Genomic DNA, 17833 nt, shown 5'->3' with positions numbered 1-17833 from the left:
ACTGAAAGTTAAGTTTAATTATCGTATGATAGGTCACACTCACATTGCTGTGAAAGTGTTGCAACCTACATACATCATAATGATTGATCTTTATTTTGTTAAAACTTTGTCTTCAAAAGTCTACTTCCTCCCCCCAATTTTTTTGGGGGGGAGGGGGGAAATACCACCGGGGAGCTGGAGAGAAACCTAGGGCATATAATTGGTGGTGCTGTTTGCAAGGCTCTGATTGTTGCTACAGATCATCAGGCTTTTGCTGTTGTGTTTGGAGAACTCATTCCTACCTGTCAGCAAATGTCTGAACTGCAGAGCAGCTCTTCCCTGGCCTTTTCCCTGCTCTGCTGAAGTGGGACAGAACATCTAGAGGCCTTTCATGGCCCCCCAGTACTGTAACTGGGGGTCCCAGCTTTCTCCCTCCTTGCTGTCTTCACAGGGCCCTGGGGTGGGAGGGAGCTGCGCTGGGGAGAGACCTTTCTGCAGGCTTAGCACAGGCTGCCTGATTACCCAGCGCCTGTGGACCTTTGTGCTTTTATTGACAGGCAAGTACTTTGAATGAACATTATTTCATCTGCAGGTACTTCAAGAGCAATCCCCTGTGAGTGCCAGTCTTCTGAGCGCTGGGTCAGTTACTCTGGTCTGCGCGCAAGATGCCCGGTGTTGCCTCTTTTCTGTGGTAGGAACAGTGTGACTTTCCAGATCAGGTTTCTGGAGGATCACAGGAATAAATTCAGAATTTATTTCTGCAAATAATCTCCGATGTCTGCTTGCAATTTGCTGTTGCCACAAAAATTTTTGGCGGTGAACATGTTTGCTTGGATTCTCACAATTGTTTTGGTAAGCATATTCTTTCCCTTGACAGGCCCCTCTTGGCAAATATTTCAAATTCCTGTCTTTCTCTTTTTACATTTTAGCTTTTCTCAGGATTTTTAGCTGAAGCACTCTATTATTTCAAAGGGTAACTATACTTGTTAGTATGTGATGCAGAATTTCTAGGGTTTACACAGAATTCCTCCTCTTCCTTCAGGACATAGAGGAGTTTGTGGTGAACAGTAATGAGGGAAAGAGTCTACAAGAAACCTAAAGGGAAATAAGCAAAAGTCAGACCGGTTATATATAAGTGGGAAGCTGAATTTTTGTAGGAATGGAAAATCAAAATTTTCAAATTTATTTTATTGTAGGTCCTAGGTTAGGGCTACAAAAAAAATACATGTTTTATTTCAATACTGAAATTTTGTAGTATTAAACTTTGGTAACGTTGAAGCATTCATGTAGCATTAATGTCTTAAGTTTTCCAAAATTAATTTTGATCTCTTCAGTCCTTGGATCCTGGAGTCGTGTCTAATCACCTGTCACCTGCAAGGAGCTAGTTACTACCAGAAGTTTTGGAAGTTCAATACACATTGGGGAGCCAGCTGGGTAAATCTGGGCCGCAGCTGCTACCAAACATGCTGGGACTCCAGCAATATAAGTTCTATGTAAACTGTCAGTGGAAAACTTTCATCCCCAAAGTTATAATTGGCTGTAGCCAAGAGTTTGGTGCAGAAGTTGTGATTAAGAAGTAGACAAGTAAGAGGGCTAACATAGTGGAAAGAATAGAGCTAAGAAAAGTGTCCAGGCAAATATGGGCAGGGAGGGAAGGATAATTAAAGGTCAGAAGATAAGTCATAGAGGGGCAGTGGCATGCATAGAAACAGGAATGCACGGTGACTCTTCTATAGATCAGTATCTTGCGTGTCCATTATTTTTAGGCAGAGAATGCTTTGCTGCACAAGTAAGCATCTGGGGCTGAACATAAGATCTAATCCATTGACATAATTGGCAAAAGAAGAGGTAAATAATTTGAAGTTTGCTGAGATATTAGCATGGTCTGATTCAGATTTCTTTGGTTTCTAATTTTGCCTATACCACCTTTAAATGGCTTATGTGAGGATAAAGGGGTTGATACGGAGATGCAAGGGAGGGATGAACAGGGATGGAAAGCATTTAAACTCCTGTTTAAAATATTACTCTTTCAGTTTACTTCACTAAAAATAAAAAACATCTTGGAGGGAACTGAAAGCAAGATTTTACCATAGAGGAGCAGATTAAATGAAGCATATCAACTAGTTCTAGCTACCATTTTTCTCTTACATATAAAATGGTGGTTAATATTTTTGGTGTAGTTCAGAGTGTAACTGGGAGGCTCTTATAAAAACACTGAAATGTAATTGTTTATTAAAAAGTGAAGTGGCAACTATAGAAGTATTTTCTTAGTTCTTTTACTAGTTTTGTTCTGCAACTTTGAGCAAATCAGTGAAATGGCTAATGCCTCAGTTTCCCCTTCTTGATAGAGACATAGTAAAATTAATCCTTTGGAGTGCCATATGATTTAAATAAGTTCTTTTTTTTTTTTTAAAGGTCATGCTTTTTTAGACAGAAATGCAGTCTGTTATTTTAATAAGTACATTTTTCGTAAGCATTTGAAGTATGAACACTTGTTCTGGCTTTGATTCTTCTCTAAGTGTGCAGATTGCTAAAAGCAGTAATCTCTTCTATCTGTTTGCTGAAGCCCATTGACTTGTTTCCACTTGTTCCCAGCTGGCTGGTGTTAGGACCCAGAAAAGAGACAGCAGCAACGTGATATAAATAGAGTACCAGAATGGGACAAAGTTTGAGAAGAAAGCATGACATCACTCAGACTTTCTCTCCACCCAAAAAGATCTGGGATGGAGGTGCAAACGTGAGCTGGACAAGCGAGGAGTTAGTGACTCTTTTCAGCTCAGTTTCTGACGAAATAGAGAGCATTATACGCCCGATGTGCTATAAGGAAGTGCATTTTTATTTTTTTTTGCTAGCAAAACCAAAACTGACTTCAGAGCTCTGACAACGTGAAAGTAATTGAAAGGAAAAGACAACCATAGGAAGAAAGTTGAAAACAAGATCTTTTCTTTTTGGCACAGATTGCAACAGAAATATTTGACTTCTTTCCATGGAACAGTACAACTTTCGGATCTGATGTACATCTCTCTTAATTTTCCTCCAATCATGGAAATTTATTTATAGTTAAATGAAGAGATCAAATTGTGAAGCAAGCAAATACTACTAAAAGGGTTTGGAAGGATATTTTGCCATCACTGGAGGAACAGACTTTTTGAACCTGCATGGAAAATGTCCCTTTTACTACAAAAAGTAGCAAAGGAAAACTTATGATTGAAATCTTACAAGAACTTGATATCAGTCTTACTTTTAACCTTAAATAGACTATGGAAAATTTATTATTGCTGCTCTGTTGTCATTATTCTTTGCTGATCTTATTTCAGTACAAATATCAGGTAATGTTCTGAATATGGTCAGTATTGAGATATATTTGGATTCCTCTTAGCAAGTTTTGCATCACTGTGTCTCATTATGCGATGTTTTATGTGCAGGTGTATGGAAACTATTCCCAGCTACCCAAACACCCAGGTAAGGACTGTTCTACTTACATTTTATGACAACATGCTTAAATATTTATTTGCTTTTTCAGTTTGTATTTTTCATTTTCTTGGTAGCTCTGAAGAAACTGTGATCCCACATTTGAATGTCAGCTCTGTATTAAAAATCTGATGAAGTCTAAAGTATCAGACTGTCCCAGTCACTTTAAGTTCAGTAACCTACCTACTAAATATTCCACATAGAAATATATTTGGAGAAAAATAGCTTGTATGTGATACGTTGAAAAATCCTATATACAATGTTTGTTTATTTTTGCTTTTTTGAGCATGCGTTTCTGAATCAGACCTCTACACAGACTATTTTTTTTTTCTCAGTGCCTTAGTGTGCAGCATTTTCAGTCCAATGATTTACAGTTAGATATGCCAGCTTGTATATTTTGCAGTACTTTGGCACGACTTCAAGTCATCTACCCTCCTCCCAGCCTTCATGCTTAAGTTTAAATCAGTTTTAGAGCATATTAAGGACCTCTCATCTGTTTTCAATGTAGAAAAAACTTGCTCAAAGCTTTTGGGGTCTGTGTGTGTAACTGCAGAATCCTTCCATTTATATAAATAGTTTAACCTCAAGCCTCATGGTGGTGTACAAGCACAATTTTACTGCTTTACCAATTCATGTATGGCTTTGTGCTTTTAAGTTTTAACCATATGTAATTATTTTCAAAATAAAATACAGAGCGATGTGGAAAAGCCATGTTGCCTGCTATTGCAGTAGCTTCAGCCCGATGAGTTTGTGTTTGTTTTTTTTTTTTTTTTGTTCTACCTTCACTCACAAACAAAGAAATAATGTCTCATTTTCCATAGATTAGGATCACTGGCTTATAGTTGATGGAACGATAGTGGGTAAAAGATCCTTCCACAATGAGGGGGCAAGTTACACAACATTTATTTTGCAGTACAGTGTATGTGGGGAAGCATAACTGCAAGCAGTGCTTTCTGGATTTAAACTAGGGTGTAAACAAGTTCTGTGATTTTCCTTCTTAAACACAGAGTAGTTACCTATTGAAAGGGTACTGCAAGTATAGGTTGAATTCTAAGCAACAGGTATTTGTTTTCAGAGGTCTTCTCAGGGCTGACTGGCAAGAAGTGGGGTAACAGCATGGCTTTACGTAGTTCAGAACTGGGAGCTGGGAAAGCCACCGGCATGCAGCATGGCTCTAAGCAATTCACTTTGCTATATATCTATCTATTTCCCTTCCCATTTTTTCCAGCTTTTAAATGTAAGCTCCTTAGAATATAGCTTTTCCTTATGAGTTTGATGCCAGCTGTGGCATTTTTTGTGATGCTGCTACTAAGGTGGTGGCTACTTCTGCTACTAAAATACTTGTGTCACAGCGAGACCCAGTTTTTTGGCATCAAATAATTTTCTCTCGGGATTTTTTCTATTTTTTAATTTTTATTTTCTACCACTTGTCTTACAGTTAATCCTTCTTTTTTCCCTGATATAAAAGGGAGACGTTAATGGCACCAAGAGATATTTGCATATTAGCGCACTGTGAAAGAGCAGGCATGTTCTATGCTCTGCAAAACAGAACTGATAGTTTGATGAAAGTTGGATGGAGGTACATTAGCACAGGTAGCCTATGTGGATGCTCTTAATACCATAGAAATTTATGATTTCCATTTCTTTTGCAGCAGCCAGAATATGTTCTTTGAAGATAAAACTAAGCATGTACCCAGATTTACTTTATGTAAATGCAAAAAGCCTTGTTCTTATATCCTGTTTCCTCAGTGTGCTTTGCCATCCTCAGCTTAGTTGAGGTTGGGTTGCCTGGGATTTTCAGATTGGGTTTTGTACATGCTTATTCTGTGTCGTTATTCTCTTAGGTTGGCAGTAGCTTTTTCCTTTTGTCAGCAGTTGTGCCTTTCTCTGTATCTTCCGAATATTCAAAGGAAATGTATAGCCATAGAATCTCATCCATTTCTCTAAAGGCATCTCCATCTTATCTACTTATACTCATTTCTCTGCAAAAAACTCTGACAACTGCAAACATTTTTTAGTTAGGTAGGCCAATAGTAGATCCTGGTCAATTATGAATCATTTGTTAGATATCTTTGGTATAGTTGAGTTTGAAAGCAAGTCTGAGTAGTTCGTGTATCCTCACAAGATGCAGAGCTTCTTTTTAGTTCTGTGCTCTCAGTCTACAATTACATCTTGTGATGTTTAGCAATTTTATCAGCTTTGCACTCTTATTAAAAAAGTCTTAGGATCTTCTCTGTGTTACAGCTTTGAAACTGTCCCATGAAGGTGGAAGACATCAAACTGATCTCTACTGTGTGGGTTAAGCAATTTAAGGATGCGAAGGAAATTTTTGCACCTTCATATCCATGATAAAGAAATCTTGTTTTTATCCAGGACGTTAAAATGATGGAATAATTATCAAATAGGCAAGCTGTTTTGATCTCAAGGTGAAGAAAGGTGTGGGATAGACTGTAAATGTCAAAGGATATTGCTTGTGATTTGTTTTAGTTTGCACACTAAGTGTGGGGAGCTGTTGTATGGTATATGGCAGCTGAAGTGGTTTTTAAGAAACTTACCTCTATGAGCTTCACACCTCAGGTTGTTGAAAGATTGATTGGGAATAAAAAATGATTTTAGGGCAAAGACCTACAGATATAGTGTAATAGAAGTACTTGCTCTCTGTACCTGTTGTCTGTTGTGTCATTCCCCCTCCTCCCCCCCCCAAAGAAAAGATTAACTCAAAACTAATAGGATGATATGCCATGATGGTGAACAAAACATGTTCTCATTTGCATTCACAGAAAAATTTCTCTATCTGTATTAACCTTCTAAAACTTTCTTAGCTATAGGAGGTTATTAATTTAACCAGCTGTGCTGAAAAAAATTGTTATTATTGAAATTATTAATTATTTTGAAAAGAAAAGGTTTCTTACAGCTAACAAGATAATAAGAAATGTTTTCCTACGTTATTAATGCTCTACCCTTAAAATAGAATTGTTATCTTAACAAAAAAATCTGATTGTTTTGGGCAGCCTGCTTCTGGTCAGGTTTGAGTATTCACATCTAAAATCTGTTCAAGCTCATCAATTATTCTGTGCAGATAAATCTGCCAATAGAAACCAGCAGATGTTTTGCTTTTGTCAGCTTGTCCACCTATTGTAAAGGAGGACATTTAGGAAAACAAAATGTTTTCATCAGCCATAAGGAGTTGTTCTGGTTTTGGTGTACTGGAGAAGATTCTGAAGGAATAGCTAATGCTGTATAGGGAGGAGTGAACTTTTTTCCATATGTCTTTTAATATTCTGGAAGCCTTTCTCTTGAGGAACATCAAATTCCTTCTGTTAATTAAGTTCTTGTATATGACTCTTAAGGTGAGAGTTACCTGGAGACATCAGGAAGGCTAGACTCTGCAGCAGAGTGCCTGCAACTGTGCAGGCACTGACACTCTCATCCACGTTTCAGCTCCTCCACCGTTGAGTACTGCTCCTTGCTATGTCTGACCAGTGTCTTTCCATAGAATACCAAAGGTGAAATAATGCTTAATATAACCTGAAAGTGTTGCACTGGTTTTCCAGTGGGTTTTGGAGAGAGGATAAGATTCCTGGGAACCCTCAAGCTGCTCCCTTGAACTGCAGACAGCAGAGTTACCTCTGGAGGAGGCAGGAGCAGTAGTAGTATGCTGTAGAGGCTAAACTTTCCCTTGTTCATTCCCTTCTTGGTGCTTTGTACCATCCCCTGTGTGTTTAAAATATTGGTAAAATCTTGAAATTACTCTTGAATGACTCCTCAACTGTTACTTCAATGAATGCTGCCTGATACGCTAGCAGAGGTTTAGTCAGAGATTGTTACACCTTTTAAATGCAATTAAAATAAAAATCAGTTGAGTCTTAAAAGCAGGTGTTCTGCAGTGGTCAATCAGATATATGGCTTTAATCTACTCTGCCGTTTTGATTTATGATCTCACTTACGTGCTATACTTGATTTACCTAATATATCTTATTTAACCTATTAACCTACTTTATTGTTTTCTTCTGTGGAGATGTGTTACACTCCTTTTTGGTCCTTACTTTAATAACCTTTTCATCTTTGTTTCTTGAAAGGGTTCAAAGTTCTTGCGTCAGCTTCCCATTACTGGCCACTGGAAGATGTGGATGGAATTCATGAGTTTCGGGATACGAATGGAGGTAGACAAAGGATTCACTGACAATGGCAATATCATAAGTATTTGTGGCAGTCTGTAAGTAGAAGGGGAGCAGGAGAAGTGAAAGGGGTTAGCTTTTGTACCACAGCAGTGGAGGATTTTTTTTTTTTTTCAGTTAATGTTTTTGCAGTACTCTGATGTCCAAATGATATTGTATTTGTGAACTGATTTTTATAGAGTATTCTCAGACACTTTATGGGCTGCCTACACATTGTTAAGGTTATAAAGAGAAAAGGTTTATGATCCAAAGAGTCATTGAAATCATACTGTTATTAGCTGGCTTGGTACATGCATAACATGAACTGTTACATTCAGTGGCTGAGATCTTTGGCTATGCCAGCAGTGAAGGTGCCTGCTTCTTCTCGTTTTTGGAAGGAGTTAAATGCCCAGATTCTTCAGGCATTCTTCAAAACTGCACGCAGTATCAATAGAAAGATAAGTGTAAGCTCTTATCTGATTACTTCTTACTCCTTTTTATTTGCTTTTGGATGTTTTCTTCAAAGCAGTATTGCAGCATTAGATCAAACATTTTTTCCAAATGGGCAAAACCAAGAGAGGTTTGGTGAGGCAAAACTGTCACTGATTTGAAAGTCAGGACTGCAAGATCCCAGAGGGAATGGTATTAAAAGGCTGTCTGATTGGATTCAGCAGTTTTCTGGTTCTGATGTTTCTCATCAGGAATAAAAAGGGTGATGGGGGTTTCCCAGAGATGTGCAGGTGATGTAATTAACGGAGCTTCGACCAAACCACTGTATCCTATTGCAGCATCATGGGCTTGCAGGACCATTCATTTCAGATGAAATTTTCAGCTATGCTTTGCCTCCTTCTGAGACTCAAAGGTCCCTTAGTAATTTTCACATGAACTGTTTTTTCTCTGCTGACATTTCAGCCAGTTCCAAGTTGGGCTGATGTATATTCCCCAGTATTTCTCTCACTATGACTGACCACCTTGATAGTTGAGCTAAACAGTTTTGTACAGGTGCAAGGAGTAGCTGCTGTGTTACTACTAGTGACGGAAGTATCTTTATCCAGGAAGATCACCACAGAAGATTAAATCAGGAGTTAAAGACCTTACATGAAAAAGGTTACAAAAGTGTAAAGTTATTGCTCTTTGATATTGCCATTTTTGCATAATAATCTGTGTTCCTAAGTGGGAAAAATACCCATAAATATCTAAAACCTTTTATTCCAGAGGTGTTCAAATATTTTAAGCTTAAAGTTTGACCCATGATTCCACAAAGTTTCTTAAGGGGATGAAATCTGCTGACTAGAAATAAATCTGGGCAATGTTCTGCTCCCATCAGAGGCTGATGGCAACATTGCCATTGACTTCAATAGAATCATAATTTGGCTTACAAAAACTTACCATATGAGTTCTCTAAAACTCATACTCATAAAACTCATTTTCTGACACTGGGCTTCATGTAGTTTCAAGAAGAGTAAAGCATTCCATATCTAGCAGATTTTTGGTGCTCATGTTATAAAGATGTTGTTTTGAAAGTGCTTGAAAGCAATATATAAAATATAGCTCTTGGAAAAAATGATAATTGATGATAGATTGTTTTTAAAATTATGTTGAATTACATTATTTCAGCAAAATTCAGAGATCTTTTCAGTGATATCTTGGAAGAGATAAAGCAGAATATATTAAGTTCCCAATCCTACAAACGTTCAGTTACAGGAACAGGACTGGCTCGCGTGAGCAATCTTCTTTGACTGCTATATGACATTGTGTTAAATAACTTTATAAATGAGCCAGCTGCATTACTTTGCTGAAAAAAGTTTGGAGGACTTTGTCTCTCTATTATTTTCAGAGGATGCCAGTAGTCAAAAGTCTTTTTCTTTGCAGTGCAACTCTGACAATGTTGAATTCTTCCCTTAATGTTGTAGTTGATAGTTCAGATTCTTCTCAGTTGCTTATATTGTCTTATAATACACAGCTATTATTTCAACTGCCTCCAGCAGAAGTTTTATGTATCTGTCTGATATTTGACGTTGATATACAAGAATAGCTTTCTTTATTGTTGTAATCTAATGCAGGTGACAATTTGCTTGGTTTTGATTCCATTCTGATTACACAACCCTTCTGTTTATTGCTAGAGTCTTTCTTGTTTTTCCATTCAACATATCATGCAATTATTTTCATTCCATGTTTCTTCTCTTAAATCCTTGAAGCATCATAATCTGTCCGTCATGTTAATCCATTTTATTTGTTGAAGTCATTGTGTGTGAAGCCAGATTTATATCTCTCAATGCATTTGTGTTGTGAGAAAGAGTGTCAGCAAATTAATTTCTTGGTTACCTCATCAGTAGAAGCAATTGAAGGAAAACAATCAATTTAAAACATAGCAAATAAAAAAAAAGGTGGTCATGTTCAGTTTTTACATCTGACCACTTGTTTTCCATGCATTTTCATTCACTTGAAGTTTTTGTTGTGTGTGGCTTTTTTTTTTTTTTTTTGTGCATTTGCCTTCCCCTTCTGTGAGCTCAGTTGGTCTAAATTCCAAATCAATGTGTGTCTATTTACTTTTGTGGGCTTTCCATCAAGCACTATTTGCCTGGCTGGAGTAAATAGTTACAATGTGCAAGTTACTTGTAAATTATCAAAATAAGAAAAAAAAAATTAGAGAATAAAATTTTATTTTGAGATATAAAAAAGTTGTTTTTTTTCTTATGTTTAGATGGAATTTCTTGTGTTTTAATTTGTGCCCATTGCCTCTTATCTGTTCACTGGATACAACGGAGGAGAGTCTGGCACTATCTTTACACCTCCCCTTGGGTGTTTATACATATTGATACGATCCCTGAGCCCTCTCGTCTCCAGGCTGAGCAGTCCCAGCATTCTCAGCCTTTTGCTGGGCTTGCTCCAGTAGGTCCGTGTCTCCCTTTGTACGTGGGAGGCCCAGAACTGGACATGGGACTTGAATTGCCCATAGGTTTTGTACCAGTATAATGATTTTTGTTATAATTGCAGAGTTCCTTACCGTCATGATCATATTTCAGAGCCCTTCATCTGCAGTTGTAATTTTTTATAGTTTTTTCTCCTCAGTTACTGTAAGGAAAAAGAATTGTGTTAGTGATACTGTATTTACTTAACTTATGTGATTAAAGAATGCAACATTCAAGTGTATACAAGTCATTGGGAGAAGTGGTTGTATGATAATTTTTAAAGGCCACTGATCAACATCTGTGATTTGTGGTATGTTGAGAGATATGAACTGGTCATTTCATTACTGATTGTGTTTATTCATTGTTTTGCTCATTTGCTTATTTTCTTTTGTTGTTCCACCCAGCTCTAAGAATCCACAACTTCACTGTGCTTCCTTCCCATAACTCTACCTTTGTATATACCAATGACTCTGCCTACTCTAACTTCTCTGCAACTGTAGGTGAGGATTTACATATTTTTTGTTCTGCATTTGTCAAGCTTGGATGGTCCTTGTAACGTTGGATTCAAAGTTAACACTGAGTTTTGGTTCAAGTGGTAAAGGTCTATTTATGCTTACACTGGCAGACATTAAATTACTCTGAATTAATGGGAGAGACATCCCTGTGCTAAGCAGCCCATGGACGGATGGGCCCTGCTGGTCCTCCAAAACCTAAAATATTTGTGTTAAGCTTAAAAGAAACAGGGATGACATTTCAGAGGAACTTACAGGAACAAATAGTTTGTGGTGTTTTTTTCTTGTATTTCAAGGTTAAAAGGAAAAAGGAGCCATCTATCTTTCACCATTTCATAGTAATTTTTAGAGGATATGTTAAGAAAGACAAATGTAAGCAAATCTGCAAAGCCTGGAAGTAAGATCTTGTCAATCATGATATCTTTGGTTAACTTTTTTTTTTTAAAGAAAAAAACCACACCACGAAAATACCCCAACCAAAAATCTGCATATATATATCCTTTTAATGATTTTTTTTTTTTTTTTTTTAAATCAACACACCAGGAGATAAAATGAAGAACAGAAAATGACAACTCTCCAGGCAGTAACCTGACAGATTAGAAAATAGTTACATCTACACCAGCATAAGCTTAAAGTAATTTAAGTCACTAGGATTTATACTTGTATAGGTGCAATTGAAATAAGACCTCTTGTCCACTTTACAATTAGGTATTAACTCACATGTAGTTGTTGGAAAATCTGACCTGAGGAGAAGGATGGAGATGGTAGAACTGTTTGGGCTGCTCAGATACAAGGAGGTTTATATTAAAGTACTAAATCCACTATTTTTCTACTCTCTAACTGTAAAAGTATGTGGCCAAATGTGAACTCTTATTAATAATGAACTTCAAATGACCCTAATTCTTTTCAGTCCTTGCTTATCTGCTTTATAGACTATTTGCATAGTTCTCACATAATAAGATAAATTCAATATGAACGTAAAAAAAGAGTGACATCAATGGCAAAGAAAATGCTATAGAAACAGAAATGCATTACCTTATGAGATTTATTCTGGCTACGTTAATTTAGAATTCAAGTGACTCAATAAGAACTTAGAAATATTTGCTTCACTTCATAGTACACGCTGAAATTTTTAAAAGAAGCTAAATTTTATCTGTCAGTTAGGGACAGAACTTGATGTCCCCTTCCTCAAAGGGAGGGGAAGATACCTGAAAGCTGTGATACTCATGTTGAGATTTGGAATGAACTAAGAAAATATTTGGACATACTTTCACTGAGGGCTACATCATGCTGTTGCTGTTTCCTTGAGTGGTGTTATCCTACAGATGGGCCAGTACTGTGACTGCTGTCCTCATGCCTGATGGTTGTCTACACTTTGAAAATGAGATGCCATTTTGCCCATGCCCCATTGCATAAAGGGGTGCACCATCTTGAAGCAGTGACAACAGTATTTGTGGTTATCCCTCTAGAGAGTCTGTCCCTAGCACTGACTGTGCCTCTTTGGCATGATTTGTGCTGTGCTTCTCTTAAGTCAGGTAGATAGATATACAGTGATATATTATGTATATATTATAGATATATGTGTTTTAGACCATTTGTGTGCCTTCCTTGTTTCCCTTATGATCTCATTAGATTTTCAAATATCAAGCAGCACTGCACTGGCAATTTCTGCACCTCACAGCAGGGAAAGACTATTCTCGTTGCTGGTGTTTCCCTTGGAGCAACTCTCCTCCTCACACTTTTTCAGAAGAAGTTATGGAGAAGGGTCTTAAAAACCAAGGTCCTGAATCTTCACAATCATTGCAGAAATGCCTTCACAAACAATGGTTTTGACATAAAATTCCAAACTAAACAATTAGATTCTGTCTGCTCAGAAATAGATGATAGAATATTCTGTGTTCTGTGGAATGCCAAGCTTTTTAACACAGTGGAATATTTTGATTGTGACTTCCTATCATCTTCATTGCTAAAATTAGTTAATCAAGGATCTGAGTGATGGATATGAGTACATTTTTTAAAAACTTGAAATGAAAGCGTTATCTGTACAGTTCTTTAAAAAACCCTAAAACAAAAAACCAAACACCAACAAATACCAAAAAGAAAAACAGTAACAAAAAAGAACAACAAAAGGAAACCTATAGTTGAGACAAGATAAACATATGAGGTGTATGAGTCTGTTAAAATCGTATTTCCAGGAAGTTTTGATTTATACAAATGTTAAATTATATTTTGCTTTTCCTTTAGATATTGTAGAAGGGATGGTGAACAAAGGAATTTACGTCACTGAAAAGAAAGGAGTTACCTTTCTCTTCTTTGGAAGCTATCAAAATTCTTGCATTAGTAACCCAGAAGTTTGTGGACCTGAAGGTTTGTAAATTCATTAATTACTATTTGCTTTTCTTCTGCTGTCAAATTACGTAATTCAACAGTCATTGTTTCTTTCCTCGTTGGAATGAACTCTCTAGAGTTCTAGCTTGACACTTTTCTTTATTGACTGTTAAAACAATTGAGTGTTGATTGCTGAAATTTTAGTCTTTTCTAACTGCAATTTAAATTAGAACTAATCACCAACTACTCAGATCAATGATCTACAGTATAATTAATTCAAACAAAATCAGAAATAAGCTTACAGTGCCCAAAATCTTGCCTGTGGCACCAAGATTAATTCCTACAAGAACTGCAGTTTGACAAACAAAGAAGTTGTCTTACAGGTTTCAAGTTTAGGAGACAGTTTTTCAGTGTGGTTTCTTAGCAGGAATGGTTTGGGTGGTTTTTTTGTTTGTTTGGTTTTTTTAGATTTATCTTTGGAGATGACAAAATTTAAGTCTCTGGTGTTTTAGAATCCATTTGTCCTTGAAGATGCTTAACTCTCTTCATTTTATTTCTCTTGCCTTTCTTCTTCTTGGGCTATTGTCACAGAAAAACAGCAGGAATAGGGGGAGAAAAGGTTTGACAATGTGCTTATTACAGAAGATGATTAAAACTGTATTTGACTGTTAAACCAAACATAGAACTAGTCAGTAGCATAAAAAATTCACTAGAGATTTAAAATTCAGTTGAAATGCAAGGATCAATGGAAAATGGTAGCTTTCTATACATAAACTCCAGCAGTCCCTAAGCTTAAGCAGTATTGGTAACGTTGAATTTTTTCTTTCTCTTATTGATTTTGGGCTATTCTTCAGATGGGTAACATTACTTGAAATAGGATTTTTTTTTTTAATATGCTACATCAAGAGCTGTGTATTAAGTTTTTAAGAAAGCGGGAGAAACTCGTAGAGCAGATGGTACATGGCTATTACGTGAGAGTATTGGAAAAAGTAATTCAGTATCCTACTGTAGGCATATTTTCTGATACATGCTGTATCTTTTCATACTTCATACCACTGGGAAATAAAAATCATCAGTAAGTCATATTATTTCTACATCTATAGTATAACATAATAATCAGAACAAATTATTTTTATGGTACCAGAGTACTCCCAGTATCTTGCAAACAAGAACATTAAAAACATAAACCACTGAAATGTTCAGCAGATAAAATGTGAAGAGAAGAAATAATATAAACAATAAATACTAAATCACTGTAGCATGTATAAAAAAAAATAGGGGAGGGGGGGACAACACTCCTTTATCTAAAGACAGTGTCTCTGTTTTTCTCTGAATCAGATAAAACCTGTGGCAGTGATAAGATGTAATTTTATTCAAGCCTACTATTGCTTAAACATCCCTTGATGTTCATAGGTTGCACTTGTGTGAAACTGGTATTAAGTACACTTAGGCAGGGAATGCTTTCTGAAACAATCTTGGGATTTTTTCAGATGAAATATTGCAACGTATGAAACAAAACATGAGTATTGTTTCCTAGCCTAAATTTAATAACATTTCAGAACTGTTATTTTGACTTGAGAAAACAAATTCTTCTTGTTTTTTAAATCTTGAAACATTCTTCCCCTGCCTTCCTTCTTTCTCAAGTAATTTTTAAACAGTGGTTTTCTGTAAGAAGTTTTGGGCTCATTAAAGTGGCATTTTCAGTCAAAAAAAAACCCCAGTTGTGAAAGATGCAAAAGAATGTTCCTCATTAGTTTGAACAGAGTAGAAGCTGGATTTCGTGAACATATGTGAAGTTGAAATAATAAAAAAAGATATTTTAAAATAGCAGCCCTAATCACAACATAGCATTTCTTAAAGCTGTATGTTTGTGTGCCTTGCTTTAATTTTTATTTTTAGTTTTGGAATTGCACGAGCCAAAGTGCACATAACGAGGATGTAGATCCACAGTTTTCTTGTGTCTACAGGATGACCAGTAGCTACAGGATAGTCCATTAGGATAGACAAAGGTGGGGGAAACTGGCTCTACTGCAGACATACTGTATAATTTAGTCTCTATGTCTACAATGATTTAAACTTTGGGTTGGAAGGGACCTTAAAGACCATCCGGTTCCAGGCCCCCTGCCATGAGCAGAGACACCTCCCACTAGACCAGGTTGCTCAAAGCCCTGTCCAACCTGGCCTTGAACACCTCCAAGGATGGGGCAGGCACAGCTGCTCTGGGCAACCTGGACCAGTGTCTCAGCGCCATCATAGTGAAGAATTTCTTTCTAATATCTAAGAAATTTTTTACTGTCAGGATGATGAGACATCTTCATCTAAAGTTTATCTCTCAGCCTGTAAAGAAAGAATAATAACACTACCATATCTTTCAGAAGTGTGGTGAGGTGCTGGAGAAAGGTTGTGAGACGCTTTGACAGAGGAGTCACACTAGTAGCAGTAATAATTAACATGGTCAGCCTTGGTGGCCCTTTCACCAGGGTGGTGAAGTATGGTGTGTAGATCCAAGGGAAATACATGGCTTTCTAGAAAGAGGGTTGGATCAGTGTTTCAACCTGTTACTGGTGCGGTAAAGCAGCTGAAATATGAAGTCAGGCTTATCTACTGATGAAGGTATTGCAACCTGCTTATAACAGACCTCAAATTCTTCAGTTGGGAGTTCATAGCATTTATAGCTGTAAACACATATCCATCAAGATCTGACAAACTGAGATTAGAATCATAGAATGGTTTAGAGTTGGAAAAGACCTTGAAGATCATAGAGTTACAACCCCCCTGCCGTAGACAGGGACACTTCCCACTAGACCAGGTTGCCCAAAGCCACGTCCAATCTGGCCTTGAACACCTCCAGGGATGGGGCCTCAACAACCTCTCTGGGAAACCTGTTCCAGTGCCGCACCACCCTCAAAGTGAAAAATTTCTTCCTAATGTTTAATCTGAACCTCCCCTCTTCCAGTTTAAAGCTGTTCCCCCTCTTCTATCACTACATGCCCTAGTAAAAAGTCTTTCCCCAGCTCTCCTGTAGGCTCCCTTTAGGTACTGGCAGGTTGCAATAAGATCTCCCTGGAGCCTTCTCTTCTCCAGGCTGAACAGCCCCAACTCTTTCAGCCTCTCCTCATAGGAGAGGTGCTCCAGCCCTCGGATCATCCTTGTGGCTCTCCTCTGGACATGCTGCAGCAGGTCCATATCCTTCTTATGTTGGGATCTCCAGAGCTGGATGCAGTACTCCAGGTGGGGGTCTCATGAGAGTGGAGTAGAGGGGCGGAATCACCTCCCTTGACCTGCTGGCCACACTTCTTTTGATGCAGCCCAGGATACAGTTGGCCTTCTGGGCTGCGATCGCACATTGCCAGCTCATGTTGAGCTTCTCATCAGTCAGCACCCCCGGGTCCTTCTCCTCAGGGCTGCTCTCCAGCCATTCCCCGCTGAGCCTGTATTTGTGCTTGGGATTGCCCTGACACAGATGTAGGACCTTGCACTTGGCCTTGTTGAACTGCATGAGGTTGGCATGGGCCCACCTCTAGAGCCTATCCAGGTCCCTCTGGATGGCATCCCTCCCCTCCAGCGTGTCTCTCGCCGAACAGCTTGGTATCATCAGCAAACTGCTGTTTGATGTTGAACAGTACTGGTCCCAGTATTGATGATGTTCATGTACTGATTGATTTCTAGGAGGCCAGTGATAATTGATTAGCATTTCTATGGTGGTTATTTTATCATGTATAAAGCATTTAGGGGAATGGTGTGTAGATCATGTAAATTGATGGGTGCTGTCATGAGGATAAACAAAAGATCCCTTAGACAGGAAGATACTATGTAGTTAAATTATTTGTTGTGCAATAATATATTTAACTTTTCTACTAAGTTAATGTGACAAAAAGAATGTAAAATATTAAAAAAATTATGTTCCGGAGAGTAGTGGGGGGGATATTTGACTGTAGTGAGCTGTCTGAGGCTTTTCCATCTTTAGTCGTAAAATTATGAATCATAAAAGAAAAATTAATCTATGGTTTTAACAAGAAATGTACATAATAGTTTGAGGGCTTCATTAACTTGTGCTAAGCTATCTGGTAGCAAATTGGCAAAGTTCGTACTGCCTGGGCAGCCTGCAGAACTGCTAACTATAAAATCATCCAGACAGATATTTTGACTACATGTCAAAAGAGCAGAGTCAGCAGGTTAAGGGCAGTGATTATTCCCTTCTATTCAGTATTAGTGAGAGTGTATCTGACATACTATGTCCCTGCCCAGGGCAGGGGGGTTGAATGTTCAAAGTCCCTTCCAACTCTAACCATTCTATCATCTATTCTATGATTTTTGTCCCCTAATAGAAGAGAGATGCTGAGAAGCCAGAGTGAGTCCAGCAGATGACTTAAGGGTCTGGACAGTATGACATGGGAAGGGAGGCTGAGGCTTTGTCTTACACCATGAAGAAAAGAGAATGCGAAGGGCTGTCTTCAACTACCTGATGGGTGGT

General features: G+C 37.7%; 1 protein-coding gene across 1 annotated transcript in view; it reads left to right on the top strand.

Moving 5' to 3' along the window:
* Positions 1-753: 753 nt before the first annotated feature.
* The window catches only part of ADGRD1 (adhesion G protein-coupled receptor D1), a gene marked incomplete at both ends in the record, with an annotated part of 161575 nt that continues 144495 nt past the window's right edge, over positions 754-17833 (top strand). Inside the window, 5 exons of the mRNA XM_082491509.1 lie at positions 754-831; positions 3405-3441; positions 7530-7613; positions 10924-11019; positions 13276-13398. Of these exons, the coding sequence (XP_082347635.1) occupies positions 754-831; positions 3405-3441; positions 7530-7613; positions 10924-11019; positions 13276-13398 (418 nt within the window). The remainder of the gene's footprint in view (positions 832-3404; positions 3442-7529; positions 7614-10923; positions 11020-13275; positions 13399-17833) is intronic.

Source organism: Vanellus vanellus (assembly GCF_965231255.1).
Source record: "Vanellus vanellus genome assembly, chromosome: 16".
NCBI classification, from domain to species: Eukaryota; Metazoa; Chordata; class Aves; order Charadriiformes; family Charadriidae; genus Vanellus; species Vanellus vanellus.
This window is presented reverse-complemented; position numbering and strand designations above follow the sequence as displayed.